Source organism: Mycetomoellerius zeteki, unplaced genomic scaffold (genome assembly GCF_001594055.1).
Source record: "Mycetomoellerius zeteki isolate Tzet28-1 unplaced genomic scaffold, Tzet1.0 scaffold113, whole genome shotgun sequence".
NCBI classification, from domain to species: Eukaryota; Metazoa; Arthropoda; class Insecta; order Hymenoptera; family Formicidae; genus Mycetomoellerius; species Mycetomoellerius zeteki.
In genome coordinates this window covers 1,316,759-1,335,248 of record NW_017256051.1, presented here as the reverse complement: position 1 = coordinate 1,335,248, position 18,490 = coordinate 1,316,759, and the positions used below count along the sequence as shown (strand labels likewise).

Genomic DNA, 18,490 nt, shown 5'->3' with positions numbered 1-18,490 from the left:
ACCGTCCGGCACGCCCATTGGCGGCTGACGGTAGCTTTTCGAGTAGTACGAGCGGGGTTAACCACGCCCTGTCGAGGCGGAACAAACCCCCGCTTTCGCCGTTCCACTTCTCTTCGCGCAGCGGCTCTCTCCTCGGCGCTAATAATACGCCGATATACCACCAATTCTGCCACCATGGCTCTACGCGGGACTCTCGAGAGTAACTGCCACGGTACGCGCGCCGCGTCGACCTACCAAAGACATTGCTAATCGCGCGCCCATACGGCGAAGGATATCCTAAATCTACCATTTACCTGACCCCAAGTATTGATGACTCGCCACATTTACCTTCGGAAAGTGCAATTTAATTGGATCAAATCTGTCTCGCGTTTGTTAATTGTTTCACTGTTACGACGATTCTAACAAACTAGTGCCGAGATTGACCGTGTCAGGATCAGTGACGTTTAAGGAAGAAAAGTGTGAATGCGTAAGTACAATGGATTTGCGTTGACGTGACCGATCAGTATTGGTTTGCTAAAAGTGGAGTTCGCTGATTAGAGGAATTTACAAACGATTCCACGAGTGATCGTTATAATTTTCGGAGGTAAAGATGAAACGACGCGAAATTAGATAAAAGAAGATCGTCTTTTTACTAGCGGGTAATGTGGAGGATGCAGGAAAGCAGGACCGTGTCACCTTTAGGACCGGTCGTCCTGCAACGAGAGGAAGCCGATATGCGTGCCGGTCTATCGCTGCCGCCGCAGGAAAGGAGACCTGTATTGCTCGTACGCACCGGTGAATCATTTGCGAGATACGACAACGTACGGCAACAACAGTCGCCGTCGAGTCCACCGATTCTACGATCCGTCACTGCCGTCGAGAAAGATCAGTACCATGAAACAGATTTGCACATCAGGGAGAAAAGGTCCAACGACGAAGAGGAGGAAGAGCAGGATGAGGAGGAAGAGGATGAGGCTGAAGACGAGCGAAACACATCGAGCAGAAGGAATGTTGTTGTTGACGAAGAAGACGACGAGGAACAGGAAGAAGAGGAAGAGGAAGAGAGCCAACCCGAAGGACATCGAAACGGCGGCTACCACGAGGACGGAGACATCGAAGTCGACGTATGCCGGGAGGATGCTGACGAGAGTAATCCAAGCAGCCCGGTGGATCTCACGGCACCCTCGTCGAGGGGTGTCGCATCCGAGCAATTTGTTCATCCGTTCGCCAACCGCGTACATTCTTTTACCTGTGTACAAAGTAGTGGCCACGGGCCCGCCGGTCACGGGACACCAGTGTATATATCCGGACACGGCGCTACCGGCTCGGCCGTCATGACGGTGTGTACTTCCGGTGGCGTGGCGCGCACCACCACCGGCACGTCGACAGGTAGCATTACCACGACTGCCACCAGCACGGTACAGACCAACAACAAGCGGTGCCTCGCATTCTCCGTCGAGAATATCCTCGATCCAAACAAATTTACTGGTGGCCGTGTCGTCCACAATCGTGTGCAGCATCGTCGACATCGGCGCGCCGGCAGCGTACACGAAGGTGAATAACGAGCTTTAAGGCTTTCGTCTTTTGTTATCTTCGCGCGGCTTCCTGGAACGTCCGATTGACGTTCTCGATTAGGATCAGAGAGCTGACACGTATCTGCGTCGAAACACACTGTGGCTATCTCAGTAAATGAACTAAGAATAACCGAACGCGTGATGTCTTAAGCGGCGCGTTTCAGTCAGAATTTAATTAGTTGAAACGGAAAGAAAGAGGGAGAGTCAGCCGATAAACTCAAATTATCTTTTCGGAATAAACTTAATCTCTTTGATTTTTATTTGAAAGTAGATATATATATATTAATTACAACATTCTAATATAATTGCAAAGTAATAATATATAATATAACTACTTCGTATGAAATAATATATTCGCGTATTCTTTCATACCACCGTTAAAAAATATATAAATAGACAAAGTTATTTATAATAAAACAAACATTTGTATAATCATTGCATAATAGAAATGTTTTATATATGAGCACTGCTTTTATAATACGGAAACGGAATAATTGTGGATTAATTATCTCAAAAACAAACCTTCACAGGAATTCACACTATCCACTCGGTTGTTTGCAGAAAAAAAATTGATGCTTCCTTCACACTGTTGTCTTTAAAAGTTTCACGCGATCTCTCAAGCGATATTTTTCACGTCCGGCAACTGCGTCTTAGCCCCCTTGATGCTTCACTGGTCCTCTCTTGCTTCTTCCTCGTTCTAACTTTAGACGCTAGAAGGAGGACTTCTTCTCCGACGATCGTGCAATTTTGGGAGCTGTCGGGCTATTTGCGTGTACGACGATACACGAATATTCCAGCAAAAGTGACAACGTAGGGATATTTCACTCGAAACGTGAGAATGAAACTCTTCCAGCGTCTCATTAACGTCGTTTTCGATAATATTAATATGATTGCGAAACGATACGCATAAGCTACAGGTTTCGCAATGCGATAAAGACTAATTTACGTACGAGAGAATATATAATGCACGGAAAAAACGGTTTTGTTGAAAAATCTAAAAATGTTATAGATATAAATATAGATTTAAAAATAATTTTGTTGAACTGTATCAAAATAATTTATATAAGATACTCAAGCTGTTACATTAAATTTTTTTTATTATTGCTCATTATGCTTGAGATTCCAACATAATTATTTTGATGGTCCAATAAAATTATTATCAGATATCTAGCTAAATTTTCAGATAGTATAGCAAAATCGTTCACTTCATGTGCTAAAGTAACATATAATAGTAAATAGTTTTACAAAAGTAATGCTATTACAAGATATATGTTATCCAAGAATTGCATTAACATTGTTCTAAATTTTGTAAGATATGGAATAATTAATATTGGAACTACAATATTTTTGCAAATAATTCATATTTGTTAAAAAAAAACATATTAATTGCAGTGTTTATAAACAATGGAGAATCTTAATTTTCTTTCGTTTAGATTTATATTTTATTCTAATTCCGTGCTAAATATATCCGTTTTGTTGATTTTTTCTTAAAAATTTACAAAATCATCATGTTACCGATATATGTAAATAATTAAGTCGATCTCACCAAATTTTTTGTCTTTCCTTACCCTAACTTTGCAATCGTGAAGAAAAATCATTGGTAGATTGGACCGAGTTCGGTGACCGTTTGCCGCGGAGAATCCCAATTTCACAGTTGACTTTCGAATTTAATGGAGTCTGGCGGGCAAACGAGAGAAGTGGTCCTGCAGGCCGATAAGGGATGGAAGAAGTGTCCCGAAGAAGGGGTGAAGCGAGGCAGAAGCAGCGACGACGGAGGTGGGCAGGGGTAGCAACCGGGCGGCGGCGGCGGCGACGGCGGCGGCCTGTCGGAGCGTGACAAATTGCTCCGCTAATCTGCGTTAACCAGTCCTTGAACCCCGTCATCGTCGTTCCTTTATCCCGGTACGGGACACGGTACGGGTGCTTGCGAAGTCAGCATCTCGATGGACGGTCCAGCCTGTCGTGGCATCTCCCGTCGGTACGGACTAAGAGTATTTTTATCGTCAACCGAAGAAGAAACACAGGCTAGAAAAAAAAGAAAGAAAAAAGAAAGAGGGTGAGAAAAAGACACGCGGGAAACCATGCGCGATGGATCGATCGCAGCCGTCGAAATCGAGATTACACGATTGTCGGCTCATCCATCTTACCGGGATGGTCGCCGCTTCCTATTAAAAGTGCATCAGACCCAGGCCAATCCGTTTCGACTGCCGCCACCGAGATCTCCGCTCCACCCCCGTCACACGGATCCGCCGAATGGAATAATATCGCCGGTTGTTATGATAATCGCGCAGCATCGCGCCGTATCGCACCGCATCGCGCCAAGCCGCCCAGAAAATTGGCTCTCTGCATCACAATGACTTCTCTCTCTCTTTCTCTCTCTCTCTCTCTGCCCCTGCTAGTTGTCGCAGCATCTACGAAAGTCACCCCTCAGAGCACTGCGTTCATGATTAGAGATCCGGGATCTTCCGCTAGATTTCAACGAAATTTATAATTATCTTACGTACGCTTCGGAAAATCCTAAGAGATAGCGCCGATCCATATATCGCTTCTCCCAGCCGCTCACATTCATTATCACGAATGAAAGAATCCTTGTGTGATATTATATACGCGAAGTTTATTAAACTTCTCTGCTTTTTCAATATAATTTTAATCGATCCTATTATACAATAGATCCGATAAACACCATATGCTGTTACATATTCATATTGTCATCGTCGTTCCTTTATCCCGGTACGGGACACGATACGGGTGCTTGCGAAATCAGCATCTTGATGGACGGTCCAGCCTGTCGTGACATCTCCCGTCGGTACGGGCTAAGAGTATTTTTATCGTCAACCGAAGAAGGAACACAGGCTAGAAAAAAAAAAAGAAAAAAGAAAGAGGATGAGAAAAGGACACGCGGGAAACCACACAATATCGTAGCACAATTACGTTAAAGCGTTCAAGTGTTAACTATACATTATTAGAAATCTGCTAACATATATATCGCGGATTCATTGCTGTAATAAGACAGGAACTAACTGTTAGGGATGTTGTTTATTGCGTATTTCCCGATCGTGCCACTTGTCGTTAAACACTGTCATTGTGTTTAATGAGGAAAACCGAAATGAGATAAGTATTCCCGTGTCTGCTGCTTTGTCGCAGCACGCTGCGATCGACTCCCCCTTGTGTACCCTTAACGTATCCCTTAGGGACTTGGCATACATCCCCGATCGCTTCGCTCGCACATAACCCGCCTGATCGTGGTTAATGAAGAAGATCTAAACGATATGAATGGTCCTCCAGCCGGCGATTCTACCGCCATAAAAACGCAATGACAGAAACGCTATCTGCAGTCGTTAATTCCCTGATGAACTCAATTAATTTCACGTCGTCGCAGCTGTCATACTAGGCGACGAAATGACAAATAGATAATGCTTCTCTTGAGAAAACAGTTTCATTATTCTCCCAGATTTACGCTAACAAATGTACATTTCGTCTTTTAGAACAGATCGAAATGTTGTCTTTAATTTAAGATAATATTTCATAATATAACAGTATTAATATTTTTATTAAATCTAACTTCTGTGAAAATAATTAAACACGAATTATATTTAAAGTAATTCAAAGCCACGACAGTTGATTAATTAATCAATTTCCATTTTGAATATGTATTTCGATAATTTCTGCTCATATTTTTCAATTTAAAAACTTAACAATTTTAAGTTACGTTGCATTTATATTATTATCACCTTCTTAATTGAAATTCTGTCGTACTAGATAGAGTACACTGACATTAGAAATGAAAGAGAGAGATTTTGAAAAGAGGCACACTGTCTGACATTATCAAAGACCGCGAAATGCTCCGGCTGACAAAACAGAACGCAATCCTTGATGAAGCGGGCGGATGAGCGACGAAGTGAGAAGAAGGAGAAACAATATAAATTACGCAATTCAATTAGACGCAATCAATCGGCGCCGGTCAGGTATATCTCGATGTGGAGACCGCCGAGTTATACGAGAACGGTATAGTCTGGGGAAGAAGGCCAAAGAGAATCGAGGAGAGAGATAGGGAGATGGGAAAAGGTAGCCGCTTGGCGGCCTGTACGACGGGGCAAGAACGATCGCGCGTTAACGAGATACAAATCCCATTACGGCGTAAACCTTCTCGATCCGTCGCCCCCTACGGACTTCCAACCCCCAGGCACTGTGCTAGGCTGTAGGCTATGGGCCACGAGCCACGCCAATTCGGATAAAGTCCCACTGTCTTCCTCTCGCTTTCTCTCTCGATTTGTCTTGCTTACTCCATTTTTCTCTGTCTCTCTTACTGCCTTCAACGTACTGCCGACGTACCATCCTCGTCACTTTCCGCCTATCGTCTCTATGTCACTCTCTTTTTATCTCTTCCTCTCTGTCTCTCTGGTTTTGTTCGGCGGGCTATCCCCACTCGCGGCACATCCCAGGGGCACCCCAACCCCCACGGACCAGAGCCAGGGAATATCTGTCCCCGGGACATCTGCGTGCTGATTGAATCTCCAATCTCCTCTCTCATTGAGCGAACGATTGGCCGTTTCTCTCTTTCTCCGTTCCCGCTTTTCTCTGTTCCTCTCTGATTCGCACTCAAATCGTTCCGTTCTCGCAAGCTCAATCGGTGTCTCGGCTACGTAACGTAGTTCTTTCGCGAGATGCAAGAAGCAATACTTCCTCGCGCCGAATCGTTTCATAATCAATCACAAATATTCGGAATTCGGTTAAACGTTATTTAGTAAGCGATACAGGTGCATACGAGTCATTAATCGGTCATTAATAGCTAACATTTGCTATACACAATACAAATTATAACAATCTGCATATTACATAATATACAGTATGTATCTATTAATAGAAATCTTCGATTTGAAAACATACTATTGTTTGGTTATATTCTTTATAACTATATTTTTCGTGAGTTTGAACTCGATCTTTATAAATTAAATTTCTTTAAAGAAAAAAAGAAATATCTTTACGTATAAGTGAAATGAATTTCTGTTAAATCTGTAAGAATATCGTACAACGAGAAACGCAACATCTATGCCGCAATTTTGTCCCTCGTATAATCAATCCTCGTCATCTGACACCGACCCCGTATCATCGCTTCTCCCTTCGTAGTTACCTCTCATCCACGTACCACAAAATGATCCCGTGGTTATTACTTTCAGACGGCGACTCGCGAGGCGAATTCGCCTGCGGCAGCGGCCAAGAAGATGAGGAAGGTACACCGGATACCATCATGGAGGAAATGGAAGAAGACGCCGAGGAAGAAGAAGAGGACGAGGAGATTGAAATGCGAGTCGTGGATCAAGATTCTGGGAGCGTCGGACGAGAAAATACAACCAGCGGCGGCACCAACACGACCACGTCGAACTGCAAGAAACGACAATCCTCGTCGTCGTCGTCTACATCGTCGAGCAGCATTCAGGTCCAAAATTGTCAGGGTCAAAACGGACAAAACGGCAGTAGCGGCGGCGGCGGCAACGACAGCGGCGGTGGTGGCGGCGGCGGCGGAGGTGGCGGAAGTAATAGTAATACCAGTGGCAAACCCAGAAGAGCGCGGACAGCCTTCACATATGAACAGTTGGTCAGGCTAGAGAACAAGTTCAAGACGACCAGATACCTGTCCGTGTGCGAGCGTCTGAATCTGGCGCTTGAGCTGCAGCTGACTGAGACCCAGGTGAAGATCTGGTTCCAGAACCGGCGAACCAAATGGAAGAAGCAAAACCCTGGTCTAGACGTAAACAGCCCTACCGTGCCGACGACGCCACCGCATCCGTCGCCGTACGCACCCGCCTTCCTCTTCGCCGCGCATCCTCATCAGCACCCATTGCCACACTCGCATACGCATCCACATCCGCATGCTCATGTACACCACCCGCCGCCAGTGCCGCCGCCGCCGCCCGGATATTACCACCCAGCGGCCCCACCTTACCCGCCGACCGGACCGACCTTCTTCGGCCATCATCTGTCGGCGACTCCTGCTGCGACTGCGTCAGGGCCGCCGCCGACCTCTACGCCTTCCTCCACCGGCCTGGCTCTTTCGTCTCATCCGCATCCGCACACGCATCCGCACGCATAGCGAAATCGGCAATGATACCCTGCATCCTCGCCTTCATAGTCCTCGGCAAGGAAACGATGGGTTTGTGTGAGTACTTCTGGTCGTGGCAAGAAAAGTACCAGGAGCGCAGATTGCGCGCGTTCGTATATATAGAAAAAAATTCTTAGACTTTTATTAGTATCGTCTGAACGTGTTGCCGACAATTCGTTATTTTTCCTGATGATCATTCCTTCTGGTTATCGTGATTGTTTTTTTTTTTTTTATCAAATAGAGAGTATATATCTTTGTCGCTATACATAACAAATGAAATTGACTATTTTGAAAATAACATAAGTTCATAATTTTTACAGATACGGCTAAACAGATATATACATTACAGTATAAAGACAAAAAAAATAATTTCTTTAGATCTTGTTCCACTTGAGTAACATTTATAATTAAGGGATAACGCTTGTGTTTCAACAGTTTTAATTCCTGGACTTATGTTGTTTTCAAAGTACAAATATAGAATACTATTTTGGTGTCAAAATAGTAATTTTTATTCGCTATATTGTATAAGTTTAAAGAGAAAAATGTTGAAACCTAATTAAGTATTGAATTGGACATGAGTGTAATGTTTTCGTTTGTTGGATCGGGGCGCGTAAGCGGCCCCAATGTTATATTTTGCCTTCCCGTTGCGCACGTGGAACGACTCGATAGCATAATCGGTTTACGTAGGGTGACGTTCAAAAAACGAGCGTATCATTCCGGCGCGACACCGGCCAAACATTTAAATTCCATACGTATTTTCCTCCAAACGTCGAGCTTTGGACTAATGGTGAAGAGAACGACGTCTTTTTAAAGCGTACGCACTCGTCTCTCGATAGGCAACCTGACATTTGACAAAAGGTGGAATGGTAGAAGGCAGAACTTCATTAAAAAGTTTTGATTGCTTTCGCTTCTCCAATTTGCACTTGCTTCTCACTTGCGAGTTTTGCGTCGTAAAAATTAAACAGAGACATAAATTATTGTATATCCGGAACTGGCGCAAGTCATTTTTTATCCAATAAAAAAAGAAACCTCGGTACTTTTCTCTAACAAGTAGAGTAACACAAACACCGGCGCCCTTGTCGTTTTCTCACCTTTGTAATATACTCCATTTGTCGCCGCGGTTAAGCGACGGGAGAAACTTGTCTTAAAGGGAAGTAGATTTTATCAGAAACGCTCTTATATATATAGCAGTAAGGTGCGTGCATGTAAATGAATATGCGAGAATGAGTGGGAGAGTGCGACGATTGCGACTGTCGAGAAAAATTAGTGAGCCATGTTTCGTGCTGATCGCAAAAATGAGGCACATCCGGAACGTAGTGATCGTTCCTGTGTAAAATAAAAATCATACGTTACGCTCGTAAAAACCTTCATCCAGTGTATATAGATACAAATAATCCCTCATACGTGTACAAGGATAAAGATCAATTTTGCTTACCACACTCTAATCGACGTGTTGTAACAACAATATCTCGTATTGTTCACATTTCGCGTTTGTCATGGGATAATTCCGCTGCCGGGTGAAGTTACATCTCATTCACTGTCTAATAATCTGTGTTACAACGATTATCGTATCATATCAGCGATATCGGTGCAATGATATCAATTTGAAAGAACATATTTTACATTAAAATTCATTAATTCTTTTTACGAGTAGATGCAAGTATAGATTCATTTCGTGTCATTTAAACAAATTCAACAATTAAACTCGACTCAATTTCAGTTTCTCACAATACATTCGTTGTCACATTGAAATCAAAATCGGTTGATCGTCATCCAACGGTTTTTAATTTTGCGACACATTTGATTTTTACAGCTTCTTAACACAACGTTTCTACGAAAAAAAACCATAAGTTCAATTAAGACGGTGCTGAAAGCCAATTGTTCCGTATCTCTCTAATTCTTTGAATCGTAATTGCTTTCCTACTTTCTCCCTTGCAACTCACCGATTACGTTTCTTTTCTTTATCAGTCCTTAACGAGCGGCGATCGCTCGTCCGTCGTTCTCGATAGCGCGGCCCGTTTAATTTCGGGTACGAAAGAAAAGTGTTTTCTCGTTTTTTTTTTTGCGGAAGATAAAGAGGAAACCTTATAGCGAGGAAGAAAATGAAAAGACGCGTTAAGTGAAGTGAACCATTAGACGACCGGATGCTAGTTCTGCGTTACTCGTTCTTTGAGAGATACAAGTCTTCGTAAAATACGCACCGCGGTCTTCCACGCGTAATTCCGACCGTATAACGCCGCCTTGTTCGCGGCTTCCAGAGGCAGCCACGTTCAATTGACGGAAAATTGCTCGCGCCTTGCTTTGATGCTCAAATTAGAAACTACCCGGCCGGCCTGCACGACACGCGTCGTTGGCGAGCTGACCATGTGCTTATGCGCGTCTTAATTATGAATTGAAGATAAAAGCATCTCTTTACATTAACCGAGGACAAAGTGACTTTTACACTTGTTAAATGTTGTTTAAATGCTTAAACTAATTACTGCGAGAATCCTTTGCTACTGAACCAACTAAGAATGAAACTCAGCAGCCTTCTTAGAAGAATATTTTTTAAGTAAAATTAAAGGTAAGTATTAACTTATACGCGAAAAATTTCAATGTACATTTTTCCATTGTTGATAGATTATTATAAATTAAAAGAAAACATTCGACTATTTAAACAATAGTCACTAGGCAAAATAATTTCTCGCATTTATTCTGATTAGATAAAAAATTTCAATACAATATTTTATAACAACAACAATAAATTTTATATCCAGAACAACAAAAAGATTGGACGAACTTTGAAATCTACTCATTCCTTCGTTCTTATCTTGACTCTTTTGTCGGATCTTCTGTCGAAACGACGGTGTTATCGAAGCAGGAGTCAGAAGGAAGTTAAATCGACGCGAACGGGAATACGAAAGAAAACCAACGGGAGAGAAGACAGATCTGAGAGGAAGGAGAGAAGATGATCCGAGGGCGCTCGAAAAGGTAGGAGTGGCTGTCGGTCGGTCGCCGGACGATTCTCTCGAATTAATTCTTAGGGGTGGATTTGGGAAAGGGGCTGCCGCCGACGCCGCCGCCTCTGAGGGGTGTGAGTAGAGTGAGTGGACCGTGAAATAACCAACCCCCGCGCGACACTCGCACCCCCCGAACGTTTCGAACATCGACAGTGGCGTAACTTCGTTATAGGTTTCTGCGTGCCACGAAAGACTTTTTTTCTGAGAATTCTTCAGTCGACGTAAGAAACACTTACATAATTAATGATAAACACCGCGCTCATTACGCTGACCAAGCGTTATGCTTCTAAGTGGCTATATGTTTGGCAAATTTATTTCCTCTGCTTGAACATCGTTGCGAAAATTATCTTAATCGGTCTTAATCTAGCTATTAATTAACTCCATGTTCAGTTTACAGAGATCTCTTAATTGTTGCTGCAATTATTCTAAAATATTTATGGAATATCGCGCTACAGGCATATCTTACATAACGTATCTTACATAACGTATTAACATCTTTTATTAACTTCCATTTAGTCGTTATTGCCTCGATATAAATAGTAAATATTGCGAAATTATACGACAAAAATATAAATCTTCTTTAGAACATTCAACAATGTTTTAATTAAAATTCTATCAAGGTAAAAAAGATTTGAAAAATAATAGTAGAATGAAATCTTTTCATTCCTTCGTACTATGAAGTCTTGTATTTTATGGATTATTCTAGAGAGTATATATATTTTGGTGAATCGGACGTGTTAATTCGTGCGATATCATCACGCGGTAGAGAAATAACTCCAATCTGAACCGAGCTGCGTTTTCGTAGCGTGAACGTTGACGGGTTAAACAGAGTTGTACCGCTCTGTGTTCTCGGATTCGTATGGGGATTACTCGCTTGAGGTCGTGACACCGCACGCATCGAGAGCAGCAAGGCACGCCACTGCAGTCAGTTCATTCCAGTTAAGCGTGTAATAGTTCAATAGCTATCGCAGTCGTGTCTACGAATACGCCGAGACTCACTACTGCGTATCCCCATACGTATAAATGCGTATTTGTATGAGCGTTTAATCGCGTATTACACCCTGCGGTATTTTTCTATGCTTTTCGCCCCTTCCCATCGCTGTCGAAGCGAGGAAAATATCATCGTGATCGACGGAATTAATTTCGATTTTCTTAGATACTGAATACTCGCAAAACGCGTACGACGATACTTAGTAAATTTTCAGTAAATGAAATTATAGTATATCGTCTTGTGTAAGTCAGATTTTTTCATTTACGCTTCTATTTATTTTAACATTTTAACGGTTCTTTTTCTAACAAATCATATTACAAAATGTCTTACAGCATTTTTCTTCTTAAAAGTTTCAATAGTTTTATAATCACATTCATATACTTCATACATTTTATAAAATATAAAAACGTTGAATATTCACATTTTTTATAATTATTGAACTTGAAGAATTTGGAGCAAATTTCTTTCTAGAAAAATTTCTTTTGTGATAAATATTCTTACCTTGATTTTTGTATGTAGTACTTTGAGCGTATGTCTGCTTAAGATCTTCCTCCCCCAATTCTCGCGCGACGCTTTCATGCACTTTAGCTTAACCGGGAGATAAAAGCCGCTTCTTACCGGAACGCCTCGATACGCTTCCTTCCATCAAGTATTCGTAGTTAAATCGGATAGCAGGCCGCGTAGACGAACAAAAGCCTCGACGAATCGATCGATCGGCGGTGAGCCGTTATCTTTCACGTCCGCGCTTCTCTCTTTCCTTGTTCAGCTTCTGTCACTTTGTTTTCTGCCATCGTCACTGGAACGTCTCTCGATTATCCGAGGTATCATGGTTACAACGTATGTACGCGCGTCAGGGGAGATCGACGATTATGAGCTCGTCAACTCGCCTTTTCGCGCACCGTTAGTTTCTCATCGGTTCACCTTCACGTCACGCTTGTTACAGCTAAATAGGATTTATAGAACTAGACTGTTCTCTCTATCTCTTTCAATAATATTTTTTTATTTAATGCTTATTTAAATAATAATAAAATAATATTAATATGCAAGAAAATGTGAAAAACATATTACAATTTTGTTAAGAAAAATTGATTTTAAGTTCTCAAATCTATAACAAAGATAGGTATGCTTAAAATATTTTTTTAAATAAATACTATATAAGTATAGAGTAATAAAATTACGATCATGTCTTCTTCTTCTCTCTCTCTCTCTCTCTCTCTCTCTCTCTCTCTCTCTCATAGTTTCCAACTTTATTTAGAAAATTAATTTCCAATAACAAGAGAAGCATATTAACTTAATTGTGAAAAATATCAATTAATGACCTCTAACTGTTTTTATAAATATTCTTAATCGATATAAATTGTTACACATCTAAATCCATTATTATTAACTTTATTTTTACGATATTGCAATATGAAAAAAAAACTCTCGATCTCTATCTAGAATTGCTCGATCAGCTGTCAACGTTATGGACTCTCTTAAGGAGCACCAATTCAGTCGAAGCGAAATCCAATAAGTGATTATGATAATTAACGTCGCGTACACTGACGTACACGTACATTAGTCCGCTTTATTTGGCGAGAGAGTTGTGCGCGTACTCGTCAGCACGTGCGAGGCGAACGCGTAAGTGTATAGGTGCAGGCAGGAACGGAATTTGGTTCGACCTCAACAGTGCAAACAGAGGCATTGATTTCACCGCTTTCAAACACCCCCTAGCAAAGCGTCAGTCGCTCGAGGTGGTCCCTGGTTCCGTACGTGTGTATGTGTGTATACGTGTGTATACGTGTGAGAGACCTGCGCGTTTAGACGAACTTGCGGATGGACGAGAAGGACGACAAGGATGGTAGCAACGATGATGACGACAACGACGACGTCGACAACATCCAACGTTCCTTGTCGACGACGCGGCCCTAATAATAATGCTAATTGAAATCAGCACCGCCACGAAAATCAGTAGCGCAACCCTCTGAGCTTCTACGCTCGAGTGGATTGCGCTTCAAATCGGATACCGACCTTCGCATGTCTCTACGAGTGATTAAATTTCAACGATTCGTGCGACGGTTAAAATATAAAATAATATTCACCAAAACGTTTAATAACTTTGTCGTGTTATTGACGTCGCTCGATTATGCGCAAACGCGCAAAGTGCAGTAAGTCTTTAAAAAAATATTATCTTTCAATCTGTTGAAACCTGCAATTTATGCGCGAAAAATAAAAAAGAAAAATTATTAAATTCATTAAATTTATAAAAACGAATAAGTTTCTTTAACTCTTTTGCACACGTTGAAAAGGATAGTATATCTCTTATTTTCTTTGTAAATCAATACTTTTACAAGTTATATTTAGTAAAAATAATAAATTCTCTTAAATGTTCTTATTTCTTATATGAATATGTAAAATAAACTTTATTTGTTTTATTCAAGATGAAAATTTTATTAATATGTAAAAATTAAATAAGTATAATCAGTTATACTAAGTTTTGCTTGATCTATCTTATTTATCCAGATCAATTTTTATTATGTTATTAAAAAAGCTTACATGTTTTTCATTATATGACATGACAATAATTGAGCACCAACAAGGATTTCATCTGATAACGATACGACTTTAAAAGTGAAGAGAGAGACAAGCTAGTGCAGCTGGCTTACAATACGTCGGTGCACGTCGCGGTCTCCGAGAGGAACATCATCGACGATCTCGACGAAGTTCGCTCCGTGAAACAATGAGGTATGGCGTGGATCGCACGGTCGGTCAATCCCCGCTCCTATTCTGAGTCCACCAAGAAGAGAGCAGTCAGGGTGGCAGTAACCCGGCCGTGCCGGGGAGCGGGTTCAGGGCAGGATATAGGTGGGTGGCACGCGAAGAGTAGAACGGTGTCGGCAACGGGGAACGGGGAAGAAGCGCAGGATGGGCACGCAGAGGTATACGGGGCGAAAGGACGACGAAGCGAACGTTTAATAAAAGATGCGCAGAGATAGCGCCATTACCCCGGCCTGCATTATTTACCAGAGCGAGGCAACTCTCTGGCCGCGTTCCGCCGCAGTCGCCTGCGCTATGTGCGCGTTATGTCGCGTGTGTGTATATACACGCGTACGCGTAAGGTAGTACACGTGTAAAGACAGCGCACGCCGTACTCGTGTAATCACTCCTTCTAACGTCAGGAAGACCCTTGTTGTCCTGACTCGAGGAGTGGCCTACGAAATCAGGGAAATCTTCGCGAGAGCCGAACAATTTGCCCTATACAGACGAACACGTTAATCTTGATGCGGTCGAAATTAGGAAAAGATTCAAAAAATATCATATCTTAGTTCTTTGTGGAAGGAAATATTATTTCATCAATATTTATAATCCAATATTACAAAATGAAGTATGAACAAAAATAATATAGATACAAAGATTTTTCTCTATTACGTATTTTCTATAAATAAATTTATTGCTTTTGAAACAAAATATTTTTCCATTTAATTCTTCCAATTATCTTCGATATGTGTATTTTTCCTGCAACTTTTCTCGCAACACAATTTTATTTTTCCTTAATATATAATAATAATAGCTAGAGAAATTTTTATATTCGGAATTAAAATTGCTTTGATTATTATTACTTCTTTATTTACTGTTATTTCTGTAATATTGGTCGTGCCGATATTGTCTTTTGTTACGTATGGCGGAGCTTGAATATGTTGAGTGATTTACGCCATCATGATCCAAGACACCCTCGAGATCCGCAGTTGTTTTCATCGCGATCAAGCGTTGGGAACTGAGCCCTGTGCGCGAATAAACCTTTATTCGTCCTCAGACATACTTTAGATAAGGTACAATCGCAGACAAAAGGATGAAGGGTGCGCTATGGCGTTCCTGTAAATGTTGGCGATATTTTCACGATTAAATTATAATAATGAAAAATGTGAAATCTTAATATCCGTCAAGACGTGCTTTAGATATACTGTAAATACGCTTGCAAACAAAACTGTATAAAGTATAAAGTTTGAAGAAATAAAGTTCACTTCTCTCATCCTATTATGTTAAGCTTATTTGAAAAAGTAAAACTGCTTTTGATCTCCGTTGACGATTCAATCTATTAATTCTAAATTAATTACTGATTCACTCTTAATTAATGCTAAAGTCACAGAAATCAAGAATTTTGATCGAAAAGTATTGTTTCATTAATTATAAATCTTAACTTTCTTCTAACTTCAAAAAAGGGGTCGATTTTTTGTTATCTCGCCATAAATGCTGAACATAAATGTTTACTCCTTCTGATACATAAAATAAAAAACAAATTCTAAATAGAGATTAACTCCCGGTTATTTCGCTATTACACATGATTGAACGGCATTTTACTATTCGCATTACGTTGCAGTGTGTTTGTCTCGATCGTCGTCGCTGAACTCATCGTGCACAGTCGAAGAAAGTCTACCCTTTCCTTGCTACAAACTTCTCTCCTCTCTCTGACCGTTCTATGTGCTCTACGAGCGGGAACCGTCGTAACGAGGAACATTACTCCGGGGGATGGAAAACACCGTTAATTACCTCCCGTAGGGCCGTTCGTTATCCGCCGGACCTTCCCCTCCCTCGGTCGGTGGTGTGCGGTTCGCCCAAATTGCCTTCTCACTTCCTGGGCGAAGATCGGCGCGATTACGCCCAAGCCGGGGCGTTGTTACTCCTCTTGTACTTCGTTTGTTGTTTCGTCCTGGCGCAAAATGGGCAGGACTCGGAGGAAGAAGGGAAGGGAGGTCAAAAGGGGAGACGGACAACAACACGAGGGAGAGAAAGCTCGAGCGCGGGGACTTTGGAAAGATGGAAATGGATATAGGTGTGCTCTCGAAAGAGACCGAGAGGAGTTGAAATTTCGAGGCAGCATGAAGACGAAGGAAGACAAGACAGGGTAGTTGAGACACAAGAGATCAGAAAATACGGGAAAATAAGGGAGGGATGAGTATAGAGAGGGAAAGGAATGGGAAGATACAGTCACGTCGAGGGATAGCAAAAGAGACAGTTTCTCCCTCGTGATGAAAGGCAAGAGGGGTGAAGAATGCGAGGAGAGCAGGGAGGGGGTGGAAAGCCGAAAGACGAACTTGACATTTATATCGGGGATTCTCGGCTTTGCACCGTGAAGAACCCTTTCAAGAGGAAGATCTCGCGCACGCGACCGCTTGTTGTATAAGAAGAGGGTGAATTACGTCGATTGAGAGTGTGTAAACTTTTTTGAATTCCTCTTCAATAGTCTGAAATTCTTTTGTTCTCCTTTCCCGAAGTGAGTTTAACACAAAAAATTATATTCGAATATTTTGCGTTTATTGTTAGAAAAACTTTCAATCAAGTACGACGCTAACAGCGATGTCGCTCAATAATTTTCCATGTTTTATAATAAAATATTTGAATATGAAAATACCTATACATAAAGGAATGGATTGACGCTAAAACTACTTTTATTTTATTATCTTGTAATTAAATGTCCTTATTTATTAATGTAAAAATTGAATAATTACTTTCTCTAGCCAATAAAAAGCACACAATTAATAATTTTAAAATTAGCAATTTCAAAATAAATTATAATATTTTGTCATATTTAGTATCACTCAATTAAATTAATATGCTCTGTTAATATGTCAAATCAATTATTTCATATAACATCTGTTTACGCAGTACATCAAATCGATAAATACATCAAAATAAAGTTAAAAATACAAACTGGCTGTACTTAAATACAAACTCGCATGGTAAATTCAGTTTTCTGTATTATCAAATAGCTCGATCAAATAAAAATTACAATTTGAAATGGCAATTACCATGGATATAAATAGCGATAAAAATATTGCCTATAGAGGGTGAGATAGGAAATGTATTTAGTGATAGACGATTAAAAGAAACTGTATTTGCTATAAACGGTAATGTTTTGTCCAAGTTTGTATAGGGAAAAACAACTTTACTTTATGACGGTAAAGCAAAGTTACTGCCTGTAGTCATTCATTTCCAAAAGTACAGGATTATGGTTGGTGCTGCCTCCACTCCAAGGGTATCATCCCTTGCGAACTGTTCGCTCCTCGGATACTCCATTTTTTCTTTGGTCGGCAAATGTCTACTGAACTTCAGAGTATCCTAAAACCGTCTGTATTACCGATTAAATCGTAATTTTTATATAACAAATACCTTTTTCTCTCTTTCACAGATTCGAAAATCCTTTTCCAGGATTAAAGTATACACATTACGTGTTTGTGAGGTGGAATTTATACCGAGAACGACAAAAAATTTTTCTTAAGATTTTAATTTTGAAATTTTTTGTCGTTTTCGGCATAAATTTCACCTCACAAATATGTAATGTGTATACTTTAATTCTGGAAAAGGATTTTCGAATCTGTAAAAGAGAAAAAAGTATTTGTTATACAAAAATTACGATTTAGTCGGTAATACAGACGGCTTTAGGATCCCCTTAAACGGTAACTGAAACTTATTGTTAATTTATTATGATTAAATATTACAATAAACATATTGTTATTATTTGTTTAAATAGTATAAAAAGTTTACACTTATCTCTATTTTATGCTTAATTTAGACATTTTTGATATTTAACATGCTGTTAAACGTTTAATACTGAAACTTTACTGTGACATAACTGTAACACTTTTATTTAAAAATATGTATTTAATAAAACTATTTAAGTAAAACATTTTGTGTAAATTTTTATTGTAACAGTTTTTAATAACACATTCAGGTATAGAGCATATCCAAAATGTGCGATAAAAAATTGAGAACGTATTCCACTCATGAATAGAATGAATAAGCGTTACACATCTATATAAATCCTGAAATATTTTTTAACGTTTTTTCATCACAAATAAAAATCAACCGT

At 40.5% G+C, this 18,490-nt stretch overlaps 1 protein-coding gene across 1 annotated transcript; it reads left to right on the top strand.

Moving 5' to 3' along the window:
* The first annotated feature begins 650 nt into the window (after positions 1-650).
* Positions 651-7,658, top strand: LOC108727414 (myb-like protein P). The gene is made up of 3 exons (XM_018455534.1): positions 651-1,321; positions 1,394-1,533; positions 6,731-7,658. The coding sequence occupies exons 1-3, from the start codon at positions 651-653 to the stop codon at positions 7,642-7,644; spliced, it is 1,725 nt and encodes a 574-aa protein (XP_018311036.1). The 3' UTR covers positions 7,645-7,658.
* The last annotated feature ends 10,832 nt before the right edge of the window (positions 7,659-18,490 follow it).